Genomic DNA, 19,436 nt, shown 5'->3' on the forward strand with positions numbered 1-19,436 from the left:
TAGTTAGTTATATTCGGCGTATAAGATAAATATACAGAGACATAGTGAAAATCTGTTAAAGAATATGTATGTTTTATCAAAAATTATAGATTGCATTAAATGTTGTGGAGCATTTCGCGAACATGGTAAGAGCAATACTTCCCGGAACCCGACGATATTTAGTTGTCTTTTACATTTTTAGGCTGAGCTAGATGCAACTCTAAGTGTTGCGATCTGTTAGAGTGTATAGTTGAAGTTTGTCGTGAAAAATTAATTAAGGAAATTAATAACTCGTCATATATATTTTTATAGGTAGTTATTTTTAGATATATTCGCGATGGTGAGCCAATTGAGCATTTTTGGAATCACTTTATTCTTGAAAAATGTTAGGCAGAAACATTTACTAAAACAATTTTAAGCCTTATAGACACTTTAGTTAAAAATTCACCCAACAAACTGATCGCACAAAGCTATAATGCAGCAGCGGTGATGAGCGGCCAACATGCAGGTGTTCCAGCATTAATTAAAAATATCTTGGTCACTATGTACACTGTTATGCACATCAATTAAATTTGATTGTGTCTATAAATAAGCAAGTACTTGAATTTTTTAACAATGTACAAGATATTTCTGGCTTTTTTTTTTATAATTCACCCCAATGAGTAGAAATGTTTAACAAAATTGTGAACAGAAGGATCCTCCATGGGCGCCAACCCGTTAGAATATACTGACTATTAACGATGTGTACGAAAATAGACAACATATCATTGAGTATACGGATGAAATAGAAGATCAATTCTCCAGCAACACAGTCTGTAGAGCAACAGCCAACAAAAATAATTTTTAATCAACTGCAGCAAAGTAAAATCGAACGTACTAGAATAAGAGACGCTATAGATACATTTGAACGCAGTATTATTCCAGTTCGAAATATTATTGATATCATGAGCTACGAGAAAATAAACGCAACCGTCCAGGCAATTTGCTGCTGGGGCATGGTCGTAAATTATTATTATAATGTGTGTGATTATTTAAAATTTGTGATTGTCTTAGGCAGGAGTGTAAAATCCGACAAGGAAAATGATCCCAGTCACGCCAGTAACCAGGCCGGGTAAGACCGGATGTCTTCTGGGATGATTTCTAAAGTTGATCACTCGCCAGTCGGTGGACTTAATACTGAGGACCGTGGTTCGGAGCCCACGTTAAACCATCCAGTAGTAGGTCCAGTCCAGATAAATCCATAGTTGGTAAAAGGATACTTTAAAATATCTTTAAAAACACAATTATCAGGCGCTGCCAATGGTTTTTGTTTTCTAAACCGTTTCACATATTATAACTTCTGCAGAGATAATTTAAAATCATATTTCTACACATACTGTCAACTTGATTATATTTTTTTAGATCCTCTTGGTTACTATAAGAAAAATTTCGTTCAATTCCTATCACATTCTCGATAGACTAAGGCAACATCTTATTCCATATGATGGCGCAAAGTTGTGTCGTTCGCAATCGGATCAGGTGCGAGTGAGAGGTTGGTTTTCCACACGGAAAAACACGGATGGCACCGCTGGGCATTTCCGGCGCCAGTCCAAAGTTTTCCATTTGGGAAATCAGCCGGATAGAGAAAGAGGTGATTGAACAGAAAAGGATACGTATATAGAGAGTGAGATCGAAAAACCCACGACGTCAAATACGAGGCGATGATGTTTGTCGTCACGCGTGTCGTCTAGATGAAAACTTTTAAATGGGAAACTACCTTTGTTTTTCTTATTTTAGAAGATTATTTCATTTTTGGAAAATTATAAAAGTTGTATCAATTTATTTTTGTAAATATCTTTTGATAACGTCATGTATTTGCTATTGCAACATAGTCCCGGATTTAGAATGACTGAACAATATTTAGTGCTGCATTGTTTTTAAGTTAGTGATATTTTCAGATTAACTCATTTACTATAAGCCTATTAATTAGTTTTAAAGCATTTTTTTAAATTTGAAGCTTTATTGTGATATATCGGTCCAGCATATTTTAATGAACGTATTGTCTATTGATTGACCGCTACTTTTCCCATTTTTGAGTTAATTTACGGACTCCAAACAAATCGACCCATATTTTGGTATTTTCATAAGAACTGAGGCGCTCAGACAGATTCACAACTCATATGTCGGAACAAGTAGTAATAAAAAGGAACGAGGTCAGGAGAATACGGCGGGTGGGGTAGCACTTCTCATTTTAATATTTCCAAGTGCGTTTCGCCGGTTTTATAAAAGGTGGTTGAGCGTTGTTAATAATAATAGCTTTGTTGTGCGTTTCCTCGAGTTTTCTGTGGTTTTCGTGCAGTGCTCGACTCAAACGCATCACGTCGAACGCATTTTAGTTGATAGTGATCCTCATTGATGGTTACATCGAGTAATCCCTTCAAATCCTCGCCCTAATTTTTTTTTGGCTGTCCAGATAATACTTTATTTTCGGTGTCATATTCACCACTTTTAAAACGTCGGAACCAGAAACAAGCTTCATACAACATTCAATGACGCTCATGTTTCTTCAAGTTCAGAAATGTCCAAGGCACCGAAACATTTTGTTCACACTTATATCTAAAATTGAAGCCTGTCAGTGAGGCTTGTGCATGAAATTATTCACTAATGTACCTTATGCTATTTAATACACGGTAACGTAAATCCCTTAAAATTAAACTTCTAGCGTGTAATATAAAACACTTACTGTATTTCAGGAGACCAAAATCCACATCAAACTAATCAGTTGTGAATGCGCCAGAAAATGTAACTGTATGCGTGGATTTAATAACGTTGACTCTCATATTTTAATAATGAATAATTATGTCAATCACTTTTAAATCCCTGAATCTAAACTTGAAAGTTGTGATATGATGGAGCAGCGTCACCGTAATCTTCTAATTGTTGGATAGTTTTCCAAAGCAGATTCCTTCCAATCAACAAACAAAAGTAAAACGCCTATATACACTGAATAACTCAATAATAATAAAAGAAATAAAGAAAACTGTTATTTTATGTAGATAAATATCAAAAGCGTTAAATTTAAGAGTTAGGTTAGATTGTTTAACAATTGTTTATACTGATACATCACATTTTCTTTATTATTTATATTCCTTTCCTTTATTGTTTAGGGAACAACCTTGCTCTTAGCCTAATTTTTCTGCCGATCCTTCCGTCGACCAATTGTAACTTAACATTATAACCAATAAGTTCAAAATCAACCAATGTTTTGTGTTCCCGTACAATTTCCTGCCAACGAATAGTAGTGTTAACATACATTCCTACAATTGGGGGCCCCGAGGTGATAGATCAACGAAGTCCAACAAGATCTACGTGCTTCACGCGGAGATAGAAGGAACACATCAAACACTAAACGGTCCATTTTCCGGCTAGACTAGTTGTAATGGATTAAAACAGCAAATATCAGAAGATATTTTATTTTCGGAATGTTGGTTATGTAATGTCATCTGTAACCGGATTACCCTTAGGAGATATGAGGGCTTGGTGGGAGCTAAAGAAAAAATCTAACTCGAATCGTATGATTCTAAAATTTCGGTGGGGAGGAGTGTAGTCAACATGATAAAACAACAAGAACAGGACAACTGTTAGTGGACGCCTAATAAGTCATTAGGCTCATTAATAAACTTACTTCCCGAGTATATGTATTTTAATTGTGACTCCGTGAATAATTTAATAATAAAATTCTGGACTAAGCGAAATGTCAGTTCCCTGGCGATTTTGGGTGTTTGTGACAAACAAAAATGGGTCTTATTCTGGAAAATCTGTAGTTGATGACTTGTGAGCTATAAAATTTATACTTATGTACGTGTCGTGATTGCTTGACGGTGTCATTTTGGTTTTGAGTTAGTTAGGTCTATTTTATTCTATTCTATAGAAAACAGAAACGCTATAATTTGCCAGTGGTAATATAGCTCTAAATGTTAATTAGTCACACTGCTTAATTGTAACTAAAAAATTAGTAAAACCAATCGATTGAATTCAATTTAGTTGTAAATGCATTAAATATAGTATATGACTATCATAGCTTATCTATAATATCTATAATATGGCAAAAAAATTAATTTTCGTAGCCATATAAAGTTATACAAAATTATTTGAAGTGTGAAACATTTTAACACACACACAAACAAAGAGAGAGATGGAATGAAACATTAATACAAGCCGGTTATTAATTTAAACTTAATTATAAACCAAGATATTAGTTCCTAAATTGAATATTAAATTTGGGTATATTACGCTAATAACACTCGGATAAAAGAACACCATCACCTATCCATCATAGTCAAACAATTGAATTAATTAAGTACAAATCAAAATTAGTTTATGTAGCTTTTGTTCAATTAAATCTCAATTACTAAGTCTAGAATGAAATTAAAGCGCGAAGAAAAAAGAGATTTTTCCAAGAATGGCGCCTTAATTATCTAATTTCAACCATTGAAGTCTAACAGGATTAAAACTAAACCCTGATAAAGTCGTTATTGTGAGTGTGAAATTATGTGAATATAAAATGCTCTGTAAAATCTTTATTAATTGTAGTAATTTGTTTGAAAATTTATGATAAGCCTTAGAATTATTAACAATTATAGGGGGTGCCAGTTAATTTTCGCTAATATCAATTAGATGGCACAACATATGCTTATTGTACGAATGTTGAGTTGTTTGTTTTTCACTTACTACTATTTGTTGAAAGGAATTTGCATAGCAGCAGAATTGATTGAATACTGGTTGAATTAATTTGTCTATTTGAGATATAACACTTACACGGACGATGAGAGGTTGACTGGATAATTAGGCTAGTTCAAGTTGATATCTGATGTGGAAATAGTAAACATACAAGAAGAGAAGAGTGAGAGAGACAATGTAATCTTTTATATCCTAGAACAGTATGGGACCAATCATTGCCAACCTGTGTACATGTATTCTTTTCAAGACAATGATGAAACTTTGCTATTCGATGGGAAAAAATGACAGTCAACGAAGACTTGATAAGTAAGTGTTATTCTGCACTCAGTTTCATCTAATTCGGTGGTCTTACGATATGACGTTTTAAATGAAACAATTTTATATTACTAAGCCATGGATTAGGAAGGACAAGACCGGATTTGGTCTTCTTCCTGTTCTTTACCAACTATGCATATGTGACATGCCGCAAATAGAAAATGTTACTATGATTACATCTGCCGATGACGCCGTGATACTTGATATTGGAGACAATAGTGAAGAAGTGATCAAAAATTGCAACACACAAGTAATAAAATAAATAAGTGGAGCCGTATATAGAGAATAAAAATCAACTAGAATTAACCAGTATATCTTGAATTAACGAACCCAAACTGTTCATATACCAATAAATACGAATAATATTATTATGCCATATAGTAACAATGCTAAGTACTTTAAGATAAAACTTGACCCATAAGTTTGTTGGAAGGACAAAGATCAAAAAGAAAAGAAATGAATTCGAATTAAAATACAAAAAAATTATTGGTTATTTGAAAGAAAATATAAATTACCCGTACCCAATAAGTTGCTGATGTGCAAGCAGATAATAAAATCTATATGAACCAATGGAATTTAGTTTTGCTAGAAGCAATATCAATATAATACAAGTATTTCAGAATAAAGTCCTAAGAAGTATTGCGGATGCACCTATATATATTATAAATATTTCTATACATAGTATAGGAATAATTACTTACAGCGAGTCTTTCCACTGTCAATTGTGATTTCAACTGTTACATAATGGTAGAAAAGCTGACAACTGTTACTAACTCTTATGTTATTAGAGACCAAGTAAGGCCAATAGGTTTTCCTAGATAAGTACCTAGTTATAAGTCACTGGAGAGACGAATTGTTAGTTGGTAATGACTAGTAATAATACATACAAATAAATGAAACAATATTTTTTTACGAAGTTTCACGATGAGTCATTATATGTTTCTTTTGAGTTTCAGTTTATTGGCGTTTAAAAAATAAAGTGTTGGGAAAAGTTTAACATGTTTTGGAGTATTGGAAGTTCCTTAAGAAGTTATTAGTTCCTTTTGAAGAAAGGAACATTTACACAGATAACAGGCAGTCAACAGAATGGACAATCAACACACTAGACTACAGTACCTGAAGCTTTGATAAATTGAACGATTCGATGATCCCAATCCAATATAGGGAATATCTGAGGACCGATTCCAAAGAAAGGAACAAAACGAGGAAAAAGGTGTATCTTCACCGAAAAAATAGAAAACAATAAGCATAAAAACAAAAGCTCTAATGTGAGAATTAAATAAATAAACTAGAAAATAAACAAAGCCAAAAATAAAAGAAAAAGGTTTAATAGTAGTAAAAAATAAAAGGTTTAACTTCTTGAAATGAATTTTTTCTTTCTTTCTTCAAGTTCTGACGAAGGCTCTGTAAAGTATGCTGATTCAGATGTTCAATCTAACGGTTCATATGATAATGATTCTCTTCTATTTTTACTGAAAAGTCTAAAAAAGATTTGTCGTTGTTATTTTTTTATTTGGAAAAAGTATTGGAAAAACGAAAAAATATGTGCTGTTGCTGAAGAAGATGAATATAACGCACGTTGTTTACTCAAAATTAGCACAGAACGGTAAATATAACATATTATAAAATAATTGCGAAATCTGTTGCGTATAATTCTCAGAGAGTCTAAAAATTATGCTGTTTGCTACTCAATTTATCTAACTAGGGATGCCGAAAAAATATTCTTGATCGATATATATCGATATTTTTCTGAAAAAAGATCTTACAGATTATTAAGATTTAAAATGTATACATAATTTTAAAGTTTTATTAAAAATATGGCTACTTTTAAATATATTTAAAGAATGTTGATATTTTTTAGGCCGATATATCAAAATTTCTATTTTTTCTTAGATATATCGATATTTTTATTGCTCGTTACAAATATTATATTAGCAGATCAAAGATTATTAGAAAAAAAGATAAAATCCTGTGCTACCAAAATGGTTTGTCAATTGATAAGCAATTCCAAGTACTTATATGGATAAAAGTTTAAACTTACCTGCCTATATCCTAAACATAATCGAATTTGTATGGGAAAGTATAAATAAAGACAAATAATGGCATAACGTGATTTTTATTTACAAATTCAACAAAATTGTTTTTTACAGTGCCGCTTTTGAGCTTACCATACACATACTATCTACAGTATTTATAATTTACACTTATTGAGCAAACTACAATACTTAAAATCTACGATTTGTTTCCACATTGCACCTTATATTACACATGGTATAATTAATAATCAAATCATACATCACTAAACATATTTAGTAATTATATTAGAAAAAATAAATCACACATAAAATCTAACCTATAATTTTTTAAGCTACCCAATTTATTTCGTAGAAACATTTATTTTTTCCCGTCTAATATCACAAATATATCTTTCAGATTTTTTTAGGCGAACGAAATTTATTTCGGTAGCTTTCACATAAGACTAGTCATGGTATAGAAATGTCTAAATATAAATATACAACTTGTTATACATACATATATACATGTGGGATCACAGATGTGGATTTTGATTGTAATTGGGAAACAAATGAATCAGATTAGCGAATGAACTCTGTTATAAAAAACGTTATATGTATATATACTATAATATATTAGTTTTGTTCCATAACTTCATAGAATTACAATTACAAGATATTTCACTTTTAATTTGGGTTTGTAAGATCAGACAGAAATGATGCCATCTTGGCATAGGTGTAACATGAATGCGCATGTATCAATATTGACGATATAGCTCTACATTTCGAAAAATTAAACACTGAAATAACAAGTAGTTGTAATTAGCAGCTTTAAGCTAATTTAATGAAGTTCTGGAATATTACATTAATAATATGTGTTACACACGTTAACGTATGTCAGCGTTGTAACGTTTTTATAATATTTTAAATATTTCTGTAAATATCTAACTTATCAAGTGCAATAAGTCTGTTATATATTTTATTAATAAAATACAGTTCGGGACGAACAAAATGGTAAAAGGTACTAATATAGACAAGATATTTCGATATGTATATGAACCCTTATAGACAATAATATTTCATATTGTGCATTTGTATGCTGTACTTATATTTCATATATTGTTCATATATTATATCATAATCTTATAAAAAAGTTATCCCCACCAATTCGTCAGAAGAATTTTTAATATTTATAGAGCTCATTACAAGTTGATAATTGAAAAAATTCAGAATCCTGAGTATAATTCGACCTATTACCAATTTGATTTTGTAATCTATTCAGTCTATATTAAATGGGGATGTTAACTTACGATATAAGGTTTAATATTGCTGCTAGCACAATATAACGAACAAAAAGGGAACGATTTTATCCGAAAGTTTTATTAATTGGTACCGAAAAACTCTTTAAAAAATAGAATGAATTCCTGAATTCATGATATAGAGTCAATTTCAGTTTAAAGAATTAAAGTTCATGTAATACTGCATGGACGTCTGGTACATTATGGATAAAATTTATAGACGTACGTAATATATGTCAATATAAATCTTTAAATGAATTGATTTATTACATCCTATATTTGAAATTGTAAGTTACTTTTCTTCGAATTGCAAAATCTCTAAAATTATACGAATATCAAATCTCAATCTATACAATTAATGATCGATAAAAAATAAAATATCATAAAAAGACTTAACAATAAAAGTAAAAAAAGTTACTGATAACAAAATATACAACATAAAGTTATTGATACAATTTATACATGTAACAATTCAACTATCAATAACTCCACTTGAAATGAACCAATTAATAATCTCCCATTGAAGAGCCGTCCACTCGCCAATCACCGTACTGAATATCTCAGATCACTTTTCTATTGGTGTTTCGCCTGATAGTTGCCGTCTCACCTCTTCCTCCTGCTGGGACAAAAACTGAATCGCGGGAACAAGAAACAATGTAGCGATAAAAACCTGCAAAGAAAAATGTGACGTCATGCGGAAGAATTATGGGCCGGCTGCCAGTCATCGTGCCAAATGGTCCGGTGCTGAATTAAATCATTTTTGCTTTGTTCGTTTTTGGGAAAAGTATGACATGGCAACCGGGATCGTTTAACACGACGGGCGTGTTTAAAACATACGTTTCGGGGGCTATTAAATATGCACTTTCGTGTATACCGCATTTCTAACGCTTGAGCAGAATGGTGACACAATAATAAATGAGCGGAAAATTGCTAATGTCACCGTTACAGCTTTTTTCAAAACGCAACTTTTAAAAGAAAAATTTCAGAAAAATTAGAATTATTGAAATCGTCATTTAAAGTAACAAAATGTTTAAATAAAAATAATTCTATTTTTTTTAGATCGCAATTTTGGCAGACATCCGACATTTCAGTAACAATATAAAGATTAAAGCTCGGGCTTGGCTTTCTATTATGAAATTATGTATATGGAAACAATATTTTTTGTTTAAAACAATAAAAAAAATTGCTTGAAGACTATTTTATGTTAATGGAACTTATTGAAACGGCTACTAGTTTAAAAACTTCATTAATTAAATCTCACAATCAGAAATAAACACATAGCCTTTTTCCGAAAAATCAGGGCATATACATAACATCTTCTTATTGAAGAGACGATCAAAAGTATGCAAATATTTGTTGTCTCATTTAGATGGTTTTCAGTTGTAAAATTATTTGTGAGTATCTATTGTACTGTTGTTTGTCAATTTGCGTTTGTGATCTAAAAATGTTTATGGTATATGTGTGTCGGTGTGCCGAAGCACCTAGTGTAACACGTCTTTGATAGCCATACACCCTGATCTGCAAGCTGAGTTCAAGTAACTGCAGAATAATTACCAATCCAATATTAACCGGCCTTCTTTTTCTAATAAGAAAGTTTATTCCGATTAACAGAATAAATTTAAAAGAGTTTTGAAACTTACAGGGTTCAAAACAACAGCTTTTAATTTACTCGAGATCTATTTTGCTTTAGCAGAAATAAGTGGCCACTTATTGAATCGACAAATAAAAGACTACCAATCCAATGATGCCATTGAATTTTAATATAAACAAATCACTTGATTACAAAATCTTCACTCAACACATCTCACAGTCAGTCGTAAACACACCGTTTTTTTTTCTGAAAAACCAGTGGCGCATCAGTCGCACTTTATAGCATATAGATTGGTTGTACATTAGTGTTTTAAAATTAGTAATTAGTTTTGGGTTTGTACACAAATCATAATTAATTCTCTGTATACATCGCTGAAACGCTGTTATATTTTCAAAACCATATAGTAAAATAAACCTAACACGAATGAACATTATATGGAAGTACATATTTATGCATCTATATATAACCCGTCCAATAGAACAGCTGAAACATGTCATAGATAACGTCGAATATCCTGCCAATTGCAGTTTGTAAAAATGTAAATTTTTTTTTAACCTCGCTTTTCACCGGATTTTTTCCTCTCATTTTGTTTTAGTTAAATAAAAAGAGATTTTAATGCTACCTAATGCGTCAGAACGTGTAACCGAATCAGTCTATACAATTCAATTTGGGTTGGTACTAGTAGGCTGTGTCGCCAAAATTCTCAAAACATTAGTAATTAGACTTAGAGATATAAACCGACAAATGTTGTAAATAAAAAGTATAATTTAATGCGGAAATATTACGACATGCTGACCTGTTAATTTTTATGGCCTATATTGTTTTTTTTATTGGGAGGGTTATTGTTAAAACATGTAACGCAATTGCAGAGGTAATTTATTAGATCTGTTTATTTAGTTTCAGTTTTAAAAAAACCGTTGTTCCTTCCCAATATGACTTACTATTCTGTCTTCTATTTCTATCACTTGTTCCGATAGACCTGATAGACTAACAACATCTCGATTTTCATGAAGTTAATTTTAATATAACAAAATATATATCATCTTTTCGACGGGGTATTTAAATACCATCGGAAATATGAGAAAAAAGGCTAGCTAAGTGTAAAAAACGCGTAGCTAAGTCATAATTTATACAATTTTGTGCAACAAAGCATTTAAGTTCACACAAATAAAAAAAAAGTCACTGAAAATTTATTTTTAAATATTACCTGAAAGTGAGTATTAACTTTTATTATAACCTTTTATTTCTTAATTTTTTTATTTTATTTAACCAATTTTATTGTTTGATTATAAATCATCTATATACTATAGATAAATTAAAAAAATATTACTATTATTATTATTATTATTATTATTAATGACATATTATTGATACATCATAAGTTGTATACCTTTATTTTGAATAATTTTGTTTTAAAAAGCTGATAATGAAAACATCATTTTATTCTGTGCGAACTGTGTTATGATGGTTGATCATTTTACACACCACTTATATACTTTAGAATTCATAATTAACAGAAAAAAATAATTAATTCGATGCTTTTGCGCACAATGTTTGTTATTTACTAACCGTATACTAACTTCATATGAAAAGGAAAAATAGTCGAGTTTTGGCGTGAATTTAAGTCTAAAACACAAAAAACCTTTTTTCTTCGGAAACCTTAATTTACTGCAGAAATAATTTATTTTTAAGAAATAATAAGTACATTAGAATACTACAGAAACTTTTTAAAAATTAGTCATCATCCCAATATGCAAAAAGTAATATTTGGAATCGGAAAGATAACTAAAAGCCTATTGATGCAATACCAATTTATCACCCAAGTTTTTAGGAGTACTTTTTTTATGCTCTTCGAATGGTACTTTGCTCTATTAAAAAGCAACATATAAATGTGATATCGTTTTAATAACTTTTTCATGAAGATGATTTATTTAGGAAATCAGATATGGATTTATTAATGATGGTGCATTATCTATAGGGTAGATGTATATAGCAGCAAAGTTATTTAAATAAAATTTTCAAAATTTGTTGTTCAACTAAAATTCATAGTTAGAAACAAAAAAATAATATAAATAATATATAATATCTATGATTTAGTATAATATTTGAATAAAATCCTGATGGAAATGAAACAAATTTCATTATCACGAAATCGGTTGGGTTGGAAATCGAACTATTGATTCGAATTTATGTAATAACATTAAAAAATCCATGTATACACGACATACATATTATTCAATTAATGGAACATTGTCTGTTATAATTTTGAAACAGCGTTAAACTATAAACACATGTTCCATTTTATATCAAAGTATGGGATTTAACAAAACATACTTAAAAACAGTAGGCTGCGTAAATTATTCGCTCACAATTACACTCAGTACTAAATATAATATTTATAAAATATACGAGTGCTGAAAATAAATATGACCTGAGAAAACGAAATTTTAAACGATTTTTTTTAATTTGTTTTAATGTTTATAAAAATTTTAATTTTAATATTTCGAATTAATTATTAAAACTTATTGAAAAATTAATTATAATTTTAAAGTATTTTTTGAATAAAATTCAGTTAATACTATTCAAAGTACTGTGGCGCTGACATTAACAATACATTTGTCTAATCCTATATTTGGTTCTTGAAAACACTTGCTAAATTCATCTTCCTTGAATAACATGAGCAAACTTTTTTCTTTGTGTTTTGTAGGGCGAAACCTATGTGTAAATGAGATATCTTATATTAGCTTTTGTGTCTATCTTCTGTATATATATCTATTAACTTTTTGGCACTTTAAAATAAGCTCTGAATAATTTTAACATTGAAAGGACAAATTAGTATTGTCTCAATATTTTATTTAGCACGATAAGTATTTTTAAAGTCTTCGACAGAGTTGGCTTCGCTTCAAAGTCATAACTACTGTGTAATTGTTTAGTTCTCTCTTCTCTTAAAGCATAATATGGTTTCCTGCGATCTTGTGCCTATCAAAGATCTGCTGAATTATTTTAGATTCAAGACTGAATTCTAGATATCGCTAAAACATTTTAATTGATTCCAGAGCGAGGTTTTCACATTAATAAACACAAAATACGAGGAGGTTTCTCAGTAGCATCCTTACAGATTATAATAATATGTATAATAATATATATTAATATAATATATTATAATAATATGTTACAATTTTTGTTCCAGTTTTTCAAGCCACAAGTTTTCTTCCACAGGTTGTTCACTAATCTTCTGATCGAGTCTGTTGTATATTATTACAAAAATCTACGTCTTTGTCCTGATTTATACACATTTCATAACTTAATATATGACAGACACCTTTTGGATTTCAGGATAGTGATACTTGAAACTTAGTGGAACTTGAAAATTCTAACATAGTTGAATTAATAATAGTTTGGCTCTCAACATTTGGATGTACAAAATGATGACGATAAAATAATGAACTACGATACTCCCATCTTCGTTAGAATTATGAAAGTTAGGCTGCGTTGATCTATGCAAGTGGTAATAAGAAAGTGCTTTACCTGCACGCTGGTTGATAGCTTCATAGCTTTTATCATGGGCAAGCCTTGTCATAAAAAATGATGAAGTTGCGTATTGATATTTCAGGTCATATACAACAATTCGACGTTTAATTTCTTCAATTGACTTCTATAGATATCAGCAGTAACAGTTTCATAGGTTTTAATAGTTCGTAACGCATTACATTTTGCTGATCCCACCATATGCATGGCAAGACTGTATGCCTATGACTATTCTACTTCGGAGGTGTGGCTTATACCAAGGTTTATTTATTAATTATTATTACTCTTACAATTATTACCAATTACCTTGGTCAAACCAAGGACTTTTTGCGCTTGAGATTGTTGTGTTAGATCCACTTTTCATCGTCAGTCACACGCCACAGAAAACCCTTCATTTTGCTGGTAAACGTGTAACGTAATGTAGTAGTCATTTTCTCTCAATTTTATCTTCAATATTAGCTTTAAACGTCTCGAAACAGTTTCTTTATCAACTGCAAGGCTCAATGAAAGTTCTTTAAGCCAGTTTGTCATCCAATAAGTCATTAACTTCGAGCTTTCTCGATCCTTCATCAGGCCGTTCTTTGCCACTTATTTCAAAAGCACTACTTCTATCAGTCATTGAAATCAAAACCCACAATTGAGATATAACGGAGCAACAACACAAAAGAAATCATGCTTGGTCGTCGGTTAAAATACAATTTTGGGTGTTCCATTATTAGGGTCTGCATATAGTTAATAATACTAAAGGAAAAACTTATTTTATGTAGAGAAATCTTAAAATCACCAAATTTAGCACTTATATTAGTTTATTAAACAGTTTGCTTTGCTTTCCACCGATAAAAATTGCTGATCAAAATACATGCAGAAAACTAATAAATACCCAAGATTATTACAATATAGTTTATCCAAAGTTATTATGTACATGCGTCATCAAGAAGTTTAATGTATTGCCTCTCGCAATTTATAAATTCGTTACAGAAACGGATAATATTTTCCTTCTCATTTCATTCTAGCTAAAAAGAGACACCTTGCTGTCTGATATGTTCGAACGTGTAACCGAACCAGCCTATCAAAGTCGTCTGGTTGTCAAACGTATACAAAATCCTCCAAAACAATAGTGATAAGAGGTTATAAACCGGTAAACGTTAATTTAATGTTTTTCTTGTTTTAATAAATTCAAATTCAAATGGCTGCTTATTATCACTCTGATTGAAAAAGCGGATGACAAATCAAGATCAGCTTTATGTTAGTTCCACCAGAGATTAAATATATGAAATGTATAAAAACAGTGAGTGGTTTTTCAATACAAACATAACTTAATACAATTATTTCAAAGGAAACTGTTAGTCTGAAAAATATCGAAGAAGTCAAATGGAACTATCGGATATTGCTTTTAAAACAATAACATATTTAAAAGCATATAATAAAATTAAGGAAGACTTATTACTTATAATTTATGTATTTTGATGAGACAGAAAGGAGCCAATATATCCAATGGCCACTGCCCACTCATAGAAAGATGATATTAAAAATAGTGTTATGAAAACAAAATTTGATGGAAAAGGTAAATGTTGGAATAACAATTGATTAGGTTTTATTAGTCATGACATTTATTAATAATTCATTGCAGATATATTGCACTTCGTGGCAACAGGCATGGTTAATAACACCTTCGGATTGGATGAACTCGATAAGACAAATTGAAGAAGAAATTGACAAATGATTGAACTGTGAACAAATGTTAGATTGGAAATTAACAGCTTACTCATTCACTTGAATCAAACTTTCTGAATATGATATGATTCAATGCTGCCAATATCTGAGACAGGCTGATGAGTATGGAAACAAGTAAAGGTGAGTATATAATTAATATATGATAACTGTAGGAAATCTTATTATAGAGTGAAAAAGATTTATGTGTACGGATATATGTATATTTGTTCAGAATATACGTGAGTACTTAGTAAAAATATGTCAGGAGAGAAAGAATGGTAACTGTTTTGTAGATATGGCAAATGCATTAAAGATAATAGAGTGATTAAATCTAGTCTTTTATTAACAGAACAAACGAAGGAGAAATATAGTGACATCAAATTGTCTTTAATAATATAATCAAACATTGCATTAGATTTACTATAATGTTAAAATAAATAATATTTGATAACAGTATTTTTGTTAATTTTAATGGCGTATGTACAAAATAACTTAGGACAGACTATATTGATCTAATAATAATGTATCAAAAATATCAGCGCGTTAAATTATTCAATTATTCAAGTCTTATGAGACAATTCCAACGGACCAACTAATCGTAAATAACCTCTTATGAATTAGGGACATTTTGTGTCAGCGAAAAAAAGTGATAAAAAAATATGAGTAGAACGCGAGGTACAGGCTGGGGAGTTGTAAATTACGAGCCTAATTGCTGGGAACAAACGTTAAGCCCGGAAATAATAAAAATATAAACGGGCTAACAGAAGGCTTGTCCCGCAAAAAATGTGATGGTTTTTTTGAATGTGCTACGGTTTTAAACTAATTATTTCACTCTGTCAGACGAGCGTTTAATTTCAGTGTTTTACGCCTAAACTAACGAAAAATATTCAAAATGTATACGGCGTAATATTATTTTTTCATTTCATTGTTTAATAAACAATTTCAGGAAAATTACTGATACCTGACTGTATTTTTAAATATCTATTGATTCTGATAAAAAATATTGCTGACTTGACAGTTGCAGTGGTCAAGGTGACAGGATGGTTCTTCAATAGTTGTAACAGTCCCGGCTTCTAATTTTGCCAGGGCGTGAATGTAATTTATGTTTGATTGTGATTTTCTCTAGGCAAAAAAAATCGACAACAACTACGGCAGTAACTAGGCTGAGTTCCGTGATCTGGAATCCGCATTAAATCACAGTAACAAAAAAATTCCAGAGATTGACGCAACAAAAATGCTCCTCCCAATCCATACATATATGAAATAAAATTAATTTACGTTTTATAAATCTCTTGAAATTTGCTGTGAGCCTTCTCTATATATTTTTCTATCGTATCAAAATACGATTTATTCACTAGTAAAACTATCACAAAATCCAAATTTTCTTATAGTTTTACTTTAATATGATTGAAAAATGTATATTCTTAAGCATATTATTAATGCGTTAGGTTAAGCTTAAAGAGAAAAAGGCCGCATTTGTGAAATACTATTAAATGTTTACTTCAATACTCTGTTTAAATTAAAATTTCAAATGTACTTGATTTCATTCCGGAGATGCAAGTGATAAATATTCACAATGCTGAATGGATTAATAGCGGAATATGTTAGCATTAATTACGAAGAGGCTCGACATGGTGACGACACTGACAGTATAATTGGAGATATGCATTAAAATCGACTAAAATCTTAACAAACATTGAAATCTTTAAAGGAAATTAAAAAACTAAATATTGAGATTATCCATATCGAGTTATATATTTATCATTTAGTTCTCGATGCAAAACTTCGCTGCAAGGAACATATAAAGAAGAAAAGAAAAGAATGGAATTGAAATATAGGAAAATGTACTGGCTAATTGGAAGAAAATCACAATTATCAGTACATAATAAATTGCTATTATATAAGCAAATACTGAAACCTATATGGGCATAGGGAGTTCAATTATGGGGATGTTCTGCAAAGAGTAACATAAATAAAATACAAATTTTTCAGAACAGAGTCCTGAGAGGTATTGTGGGCGCACCCAAATACTATAGGACTGATTATCTACATCTAGACCTTCAGATACCCACAGTCAGTCAAGAAATCAAGAGAATTGCAAGGGTGCATGAGGAAAGACTCCATTCTCATACGAATATTGAAATATGGCAACTTTTGTATAGCACCAAAACAGGACACAGATTAAAAACAATCAAACCATCTGATCTTGTGTAGTGTTGTGTAGTGAGGTGCATATATTAAAAAATTCAGCAGTGACATGATAAACATTATTTCATCAGAGACTGGGATAGGGCCCAAGGGGCCTCCTAGTTATATACTTAGATTTAAGTTATCATAAAGACATATTATAGGTTAGACGGAAACGACCAGTAACAACCTATTAATTTAATAATAAAAAAATAATTTAGTTGCTACATCCAATAAGTTCCAGTTGATGCATTCTTAATATATATTATAATAATACAGGTAAATGCCTAAATGCAAGAAGACCTAAAAACTAAAAGAACTAAAAAACATTGTTAATTTAAGAACAAAAAATAAGATAATAGAAAAAAATATTGAATCTGGAAAAAATTAAAAAAGAAGGAGAAACAAAGAAATGTTGCATGTAAACCAGTTAATTTTATAAAGAATCCTTATCAATACATACAGTAAAAAGACGAAATTAATTGAAAACAATCTCTGAAATAGTGAGAATAATAATAAAGTAACATGGTGTGATGAATCAGATGGAGACGAGAACAAAGAAAATGTAGCACAGTCGTTGAAATGGGGCTTTGAGTTCCTGAGAGTTGTACTTCATTTAATATTAAGCGTAATATCTGCGGCAGAAAGAAAAACAATAACATTGTGATCACAATAATGAGCAAAGCTACCCAGACCCTAGCTAGACTTTACCAACTAAACAATATTTAAATTAGGTATAATTTATTTTTTTGTCAATGATAGAATTGAAATTTTAACTGGAAGTGCTAAAACTTCTTTTTTAAGAATATAATTAAAATAGGTGCCTATAATTAACTTTTTTTTTTTAAAAAGATAGGAAATTATGAAAATTTATACTAAAATGGTAAAATGGTCTGATGAGTCTGCTTTATTCAAAATAATGGTTTGAAGTTGGGTAGTTTCCTCTAGATGTAGTCACAAAAGCTTTGAAAGAATGATGATGATTTTGAATTAAAACAAGCTAATATTTAGCCTACTGGTTTGTATGAACCCAGGCTTATCGACTTCAAACCGAGTTAGTGTTTCAAAGTCGACCAAGAAAATGTAGCCGTCAGTTTTTTTTCTATTTAAAACTACATTTATTTAGGTTTATTCACCTACAAAGTGGCAAAATAATAAACTCGCAACATGTAATCTTTTTTATCAGTTGCATGCAAAAATTTGTAAAAAACTCAGATGAAAAATTTAATGCATCTACTCGCACAAATAAGAAAGTACAGCTTATTCACCAGATTTAGTTTCCTTTAACTTTTAGATCTTCGCATAATTTCATCAAACGAATTAATCATAGCAGTCAAGGAAGGATTTATAAATTTGAAAGTTGTTATAATGAGTTTTTAGAAGTTAAATTTACATGACAAGAAGTTCATATAATGTATGAATAACATGTACTAGAAATAGGAAAAAAATTACCCATACCTGTCTGTTCGGCCAGACCCACGTCCATTTTATTAGTTATGTTTGTAACTAGTAGCAGGCGATGCTGCTAGCTTTACTTTTATACAGTAGATTCACTGTTTCTGTAACATTTTCATGGAGTTGCTTGTGTCATATGAGAATTATGTTTTAGTTATTAATGGGTTTTTAAATTTATTAAGTAATATTGTATAAACTGCTACTCTACTTTTGATTATTCCTGTATTCATCGGAAAATGGAAGAACAAAGGCAAGATCAGATAAAAAATATTGTAACAAGTATAAGACCGTATAAACACATATTAATTTAATAATTAAAACGTTTTATATTTTATAATGACTACAAATAAATTCTCGAGCTTTGTTGAAAGAAAATAAAAAAAATATACTGAATTAGATTAACAAAATTCAAAAATAAAACTAACCATCTGCCGTCTCATTTATAATATAAATATAGAAGTGCCGAGTTAGTGGCGCAGGAATTAAGACGACAGGATGGTCCTGCTACTGTTGCGATAGTTCGGAACCTGCTGGGGCATGGATGTACTTTATGTTTGTGATTGTAATTGTAAATGTCTTTATAGACAACAGTGAAAAATCTGACAAGGAATAACAATCCCAGTCAAGCCAGTAACCAGG

At 30.5% G+C, this 19,436-nt stretch overlaps 1 protein-coding gene across 1 annotated transcript in view; it reads right to left on the reverse strand.

Annotated features, from left to right (window-relative positions):
• Positions 1-7,110: 7,110 nt before the first annotated feature.
• Positions 7,111-19,436, reverse strand: part of fng (fringe) — a 271,035-nt gene continuing 258,709 nt past the window's right edge. The window contains exon 10 of the mRNA XM_076397535.1: positions 7,111-8,993. Coding sequence (XP_076253650.1) covers positions 8,927-8,993 — 67 coding nt within the window. The 3' untranslated portion in view covers positions 7,111-8,926. The remainder of the gene's footprint in view (positions 8,994-19,436) is intronic.

The sequence above is a fragment of the Rhynchophorus ferrugineus genome, unplaced genomic scaffold (genome assembly GCF_030347505.1).
Source record: "Rhynchophorus ferrugineus isolate W39M unplaced genomic scaffold, kcgeb_rfMv2 rfM2, whole genome shotgun sequence".
Taxonomy (NCBI): Eukaryota; Metazoa; Arthropoda; class Insecta; order Coleoptera; family Curculionidae; genus Rhynchophorus; species Rhynchophorus ferrugineus.